Raw genomic sequence first — 6,134 nt, 5'->3', positions numbered from 1 at the left:
TCCAGGACAGCCAGGGCTACACAGAGAAACCCTGTGGGGGGGTGGGGTGGGGGAGGGAGCAGAGAGTGGGCAGAGTTACTGGACTCTCATCTGAGTATTTAGCTCCTGCTCCCAGACAGTTTTATGCCATTATAAGCTAATTACACGTAGGAATGTGCTACCTATTCTCAGCGGTGGAAAATCAGAAAGAAAAGGCAGATGCACAAGGTACTGGAATAACATATCTTTAATACTGTCTTGAAAGGTCCACTACTCTTCAACTACAGTGTACTCTGAAATATAAAATATGGTTCTCCTAACCCTAGAGAATTCTTTTATCAGCAGGTGTTTACTCAGAACATATCTTCATTTCAAATATATGTAAGCTTTCTTACAGTCAGAACACAATGCACAGCGTAAACAGAAACTGCAATATTTAAGTCTCAACGGTGACGTAAACATGACACATTACTTTTGAACGTAAGTCACTTGAAGTAAATTGGATACCATTTCTAACTTAAGAGTGAAAAAAAAAATATTTCCTATGCAGTGTCTTGACCAAAATCAAACAGTTAAGGGCAAAATTATCAAATACTTAAGGGAAAAAGTACTGTACTATAGTACAAACCAAACTCTACAAAAATAATCTGTCAGAGGTCTGAATGCAGATTTAACAACAGCTGTGGAATCAGATGCCTTTAGCCTGGGGATGATCTGAGCATACCAGGCCCCAATGTTTATCTCTTTATAAAGTTGCCACAGCACCCCGGGAGCCTGAAGGCCACCCTGCGGACCGGTGTGGCTCTCGTCCACCTTTCCAGGGGTCCCAGGGGTTAAACCCAGGCTTGCACGCACGCATGCACCTTCACCCACGGAACCTCTCTCCAGCCCAGTCCCAAGTTTTCACCTCACTGATGCCAGCACCTCACTCGGAGGCCTGCCGTTCCCCAAGACACACTTCCAATTTCATAAAGCTAGGGACAAAAAGGACCTACTCATAAAACTCTACTCTTTATGAAATTATTAACTATGGAATGATTTTTCTGAAGACAGCAAAATATTGTTTTCCTGAAATATTGGCTTGACAGTTCGTTTCTGATTGAGAAAAATAAATGAAGCTCTGACTATAAATACAAAATGAGTGTATGTATACCTCTATATTCAGAAAGGCATGTCCTATGTTCTCACTTATACTTCTGATTTAAATTATAAGTTATCTCAATAAAGGGCATTCACTTTTAAACTTAAATCATTTTTACCACACCATTACCCTCTCTACTTTTTATTTTTACATTATTTCTATAAATACTCAAATGAAAAACATCCACCATCTTGAAACCAATATACAACATTATATTGGTGGTTTAAGGATTTTTTTTAAATATTTTGTTAAAATGTAGAAACTCTGAAATTACAAACAAAAAAATTACAATTGTACAGTATATATCTAATTTATTTTAAAAAAATATTTTTTTTAATACAAGTAATTAAGTGTTATTTTTTCAAATGAACTCCTGTATGTAGGCTAAAAGAAGGTATACAGTCTTGTCCCACTAACACACCTCAGTTTTTTATGCTGGTACTTCAACAATTTCAAAGTAGTCATTTGGTAGGATCACGTAGCCCCTCTCTGACGCGTCGTCTTTCTCCCTCTGAAAGTGGACAACTTCCTTGAGCTTCTCCAGCTGTCTCTCCTGCCTTCGGCACCGTTGCTGGGCAGTCTTGAGTTTCTTCCTGAGCTTTTCAACCTGCTGCTCCAGCTGAAGGATCCTCTTCCTCTGGTGCATTGTATCCTCCACAGTGTAGTTGTGGTCACAGAAAACTGAGAGGTTGTCAGGGGTCTGGAGAGGAGGCATTAGCAACCCAATAGCAGCGTCCACCTGGGAAGTGGGGGGTGAAGGAGAGGGAAGCTGTTCTTGGGATTCCATGTCTTCCTTCTAAAATAGCAATATACAAGCATATGTGAGTTTAGTTTAGCCTCAGAACATCTGTAGTTTCAACATTAAACATGTGTTGTCACTCCACGGTACACAGGAATTCCAAAATGAGAAAAGACATCATCTTGGTGGTTGCAGCGCTGGCCTGAACTCCAGGGCACCAGGACAGCCAGGCAAAGCTCTCTAGGGCCCAAACCACCTTCCAGGCCTCAAATGGCACCATTAGGGTTTGGCTTGTTTGTAGATTTAAAAACCAGGGTCTTAGTGTGTCGCCCAGGCTGGTCCTACACTTGAGCTCTCCTACCTCTACCTCCCAAGTATTAGGATTTCAAACAATAAGCAACTGCCCCTGGAATCAGTGTGAGGCCGTTTTTGTTTGTTTGGGGTTTGGGTTGGTTTCCTTGTGTTTGTTTGGGGGGATGGGGCGTCCTTACTGTATAATCCAGTGGCCTGGATTATACAGTGTTCACCAGGCTAGCCCCAGCTGTGGCCGTCCTCCTAGCTCGTCCCCTGCAGGGTCCAACTGCAGGTGTGCGCGTCCACGCTGCCATTCTCAGTCCTGAGTCTACTTCTCTATTTGAGTTCAAGTGGGATTTGTCAAACAGAAAAGCGATTTAGTTGGACATAAGTAAACACTAAACACCTAAAACAGAAGAATAAGTAACCTGAAAACAGTCACTAGGAACGGAAATAAAACATATCAACACATAAGTGAAACCATGGAGATACCATTATCTTAAACAAAACTAGACTGAGTTAATTATGATGAGATAGTTAATATGTAGAATTCTGTTTTTAAAAAGTGAATTATTGTTAATAGTGTTTTTTTTAAATAAAAACAGATTTATATTTAATCATGGGCATCTGTGTGAGTGTCTGTGTGAGTGTCTGCGTGAGTGTCTGTGTGTCTGCGTGAGTGTCTGCCGTTGGGGGATGGGAGGTGTGAGGAGACCACTGGAAGTAGGTGTTGGGAATCAAATTCACATCCTCTGGAAGAGCAGTACATACTGTTTTCTTTGTTTCTTTGTTTTAATGATTTATTTTATGTTTGTGAATCCACTGTCGCTGTCTTCAGACACCCAGATGAAGGCATCAGATCTCACTGCAGATGGTCGTGAGCCACCATGTGGTTGCTGGGAATTGAACTCAGGACCTTGGGAGAACAACCAGTGCTCTTAACCTCTGATACTCTTCACCACTAAGCCCCTACAGTAGTCACTGCCAAATGATGGGTTTCAAATACGCCCAACCCTTCCCTGGTTCTTCCCCTGAACACATTAGCTTCATAAACTAACGCAGCATTCACCCAAAGCCAATGCTCACGATAGCACAATCTGGAAGTAGAGGCAGGAGGCTCCAATTCACCTCAGCTATGGAGCAAGCTCAAAGCCAGCCTGGACCCCTTAGGACTTGTCTCACACAAGGGATGGGAGGGGAAGTGACTGGAGGGGAAAGAAAAGACAGACGGACCCGGAAAGAAAAAACACCCACCCAGCATTTACCTTCTCATGCGGCTCGATGTAGAGAAATATCGTGGGCACCGCATTCTCCTTCAGTAACTTGTTGTTGCACTCTCTCTTAAAGCAGTCTGGAGTAAAGTGCTCAGAACAGATGCTGCTGTACTTAGTGGGCTTGAAGTTTTTTCTTTTAACAGCTGCCTCCCACTGTTTACAAAGACTGGGACGGGTAAGAGGAAACCTACGAAGACACAATTCAGTTCTCTGATTTTACTTTAAAAAATAAATAAAAGCCCCCATACTCTCCTGCCTATAAAAGAGCTAGCTACCTTACCCCATACTAAGGAGAATCTGATCGGGGATTACTTCTGTTACTAATCTCACTCAGTAAGCTTTACCCTTTCATACTGAAGACAACAGTTCAATTGCAATAGGTAGTACCTGCAACGCAATTCTACTCATACTTTTACTAGCAATTTTGTGTCTTAGAGGAAAACAAAGCCAGGCAGTGATGGCGCAGCCTTTGATTCCAGCACAGCACTTGGGAGGATTTGAGGTCAGCCTGGTCTACAGGGTGAGTTCCAGGATGACAGCCAGGGCTACACAGAGAAACCTTGTCTCCCCCCCACACACACAAAAAAAAAATTGGACATATGTCTATATCCTGAAAGAGACTTCTAGCTCTTTTTTAGTCAGTCCAACAAATAGACTACATTCTGACAGCCTGAATATAGGCGAGTGATAAAGAAGGTAAGGACTTTATTTTATTGCTTAATTCAGTGTACAGAATTGGGAATCTATATTTCCTGCCACTGTGTTTCTCTATATCAAAAACTTAGTGGGAGAAGCTAGAGGGATCAGAAAATGCTGAAGAATGTTTCAATTTATTTTTACTATTCTGTAACTGTTCCACCACAAAAGGTTTGTTGGACTCTGATCATCCTTTTTTTTTCATGAAGACCTAACCAATCTTCCTGTTAGTGCTTATTCTTTACATAGCCAGCTTTCTCCACTGCAACTATATTCAGGTTGGAAAAAAACATATGCCTAAAAAGAAGTACTAACCACTGTGGTAACTTCTTATAAATCTTAGTATCTCGTCTCCTAGCACAGAAGCGCAAATTCTGAACTATCAAGCAAGACATTTGCCATTTACTGTTCTTACACAAGGAAAAAAACTCATGTTTGCCCTTGTTTTTATTTTTCAGCGTCCAGCAGTTGAAACGGTATTTTTGATGTGTGCCATTTTTAACTAGTCTGTGTATTTGAAGATTCCCTGGGTCATCTTAATAAAGCACTGGGAAGGGAGGTGGCAGGTCAAATGCATGTCCCTGCACCATTTCCTGATCTATTCCTGCATTCTGAGGATGTATGAAATTTCAATCAACCAAATCATAGAAATCCCCACAGAGAAAACAGCATTCAAGTCTTACTTTCTAGCAAACATTATTAAGCATGAACAGTAGCGCCCCCTCACAAAACCTGAGTGAACATTTTGAAATGTGTTTCTGTACTTGTTTTGCTATGGATATTTTGCATATTTCACCAGTGGATCTGATTTCTTAGCTATCGTCCAAAATGCTAACATAAACCTTGTAACAACGAATTTAGATGCCTAGAAATATGTCACAGTTTGTGGACCATTAGCATTGCTAATAATCACCGTGACTAACGTCAATTCTATGGCTTTCTTCTGTTTTCCACCTCTGGATTCTTGTTTGCTGCACCCTGACAGCTGTGGGGGAAGCTCCCATTAACCTTTACCACGGCCGCTGAGTAAAGTGATGCTAGGGTCTCATTATTACTGTGTGTTGGAAGATGGGGGTTCACCTTGACAATACCGAGAGCCTCCTCTAACACCCGCGGATGCTCAAAGGTTGGTCCTTTGAGATTACGTCTAAAAGTCCTCCCTGGCATCCAGAGGTCCTGCTTCCTCCAACAACAGCGAGGTCGGAGACCCGCCTTCCTCCTGCGTGTTTCCAGTTCTAGTTCGTCCCTACGGGCCGTGGCCGCAGCGCGGCCTGGGCTGCCATCCCCAGGGCTGCGGGCGCGAGGCCTCCAGGCGTCGCTCGCACGCCGGAAACCCTCCAGGAGCGCGAAGGCGCGGCCGCACCTCGGCGGAGCCCGGCCAACGGAGGCGCCGCGCGCCGCGCCGGGGACGCGCAGCCATGGGTCCCCGCCCCCGCCGGCCGTCCGGCCCCGCAGCCGCCCGAGCCCGCCGGCCGCCCCGCCTCCTCCGGGTCTCGCGCGGCCACGCGCCGGGCTCCGCCTCCACCCGCCCGCGCGCCCCTGCCGCAGCCGCGGAGCACGCCAGTTACCTACTTGTGGAAGGAGACGGGCTTGTCCTTATCGTACCGGTTCTTGCAGCCGTAGGCGGAACAGGACTGCACCATCCTTCTGGCCCTCCACACTTCCCCTCTGCCCGGGAGGCAGGTGAAGGGGCCGTCGGGGTCGCTGCGCTCGGCTTTGATACGCTCGCTGCTTTCGGTGGTTTTGCTCAGCAGTTACGGGGACGATCGCCTCACCGTGGGGGGGTGACTACCCTGTCCGTTGTGGTGTTTGCTTTAGCAGAAAGACCACAGCTGTCCCTCGTCTCCCATCTTCAAGATGGCGGAGGCAGCTTCAACCTCACCTCTCGCGAGGAGTTGGCTCGCAGTCTCTGATTAGCTGAAGGTAACGTTCCCAGGGAAGATGACCATTGGCTAGGGCGAGGCGCGCCTCAGGGGCGTGGCCTGTAGTGCGGAAGTGGGCGGGTCCTCTG

The 6,134-nt window shown here is 45.5% G+C and overlaps 1 protein-coding gene across 2 annotated transcripts; it reads right to left on the bottom strand.

Annotated features, from left to right (window-relative positions):
- Positions 1-211: 211 nt before the first annotated feature.
- Positions 212-6,134, bottom strand: Thap1 (THAP domain containing 1). Of its 2 annotated transcripts, XM_052162359.1 has the most exons (3): positions 5,696-6,114; positions 3,419-3,614; positions 212-1,916 (listed from the first exon to the last, which is right to left on the bottom strand). In XM_052162359.1, exons 1-3 carry the CDS (start codon positions 5,764-5,766, stop codon positions 1,551-1,553), a joined length of 633 nt encoding a protein of 210 aa, XP_052018319.1. In that variant the 5' UTR covers positions 5,767-6,114; the 3' UTR covers positions 212-1,550. The 2 variants fall into 2 exon arrangements, with proteins under 2 accessions (XP_052018319.1, XP_052018320.1); XM_052162360.1 differs by lacking the exon at positions 3,419-3,614 and having other exon boundaries at positions 1,753-1,916; positions 5,696-6,134.

The sequence above is a fragment of the Apodemus sylvaticus genome, chromosome 18 (genome assembly GCF_947179515.1).
Source record: "Apodemus sylvaticus chromosome 18, mApoSyl1.1, whole genome shotgun sequence".
In the NCBI taxonomy this organism is placed as follows: domain Eukaryota; kingdom Metazoa; phylum Chordata; class Mammalia; order Rodentia; family Muridae; genus Apodemus; species Apodemus sylvaticus.
Note: the sequence above shows the minus strand (reverse complement) of the source record. Positions and strands in the feature narration are given on the sequence as shown.

What these genes read in the sequence shown, in the direction of transcription:
- Thap1 (XM_052162359.1), bottom strand. Translation starts at nt 5,766, where the DNA reads ATGGTGCAGTCCTGTTCCGCCTACGGCTGCAAGAACCGGTACGATAAG. An exon ending in AAGCCCGTCTCCTTCCACAA is followed by an intron (nt 3,615 to 5,695) that starts GTAGGTAACTGG and finishes GTGTCTTCGTAG; the next exon opens with GTTTCCTCTTACCCGTCCCA. An exon ending in ACATCGAGCCGCATGAGAAG is followed by an intron (nt 1,917 to 3,418) that starts GTAAATGCTGGG and finishes TTGCTATTTTAG; the next exon opens with AAGGAAGACATGGAATCCCA.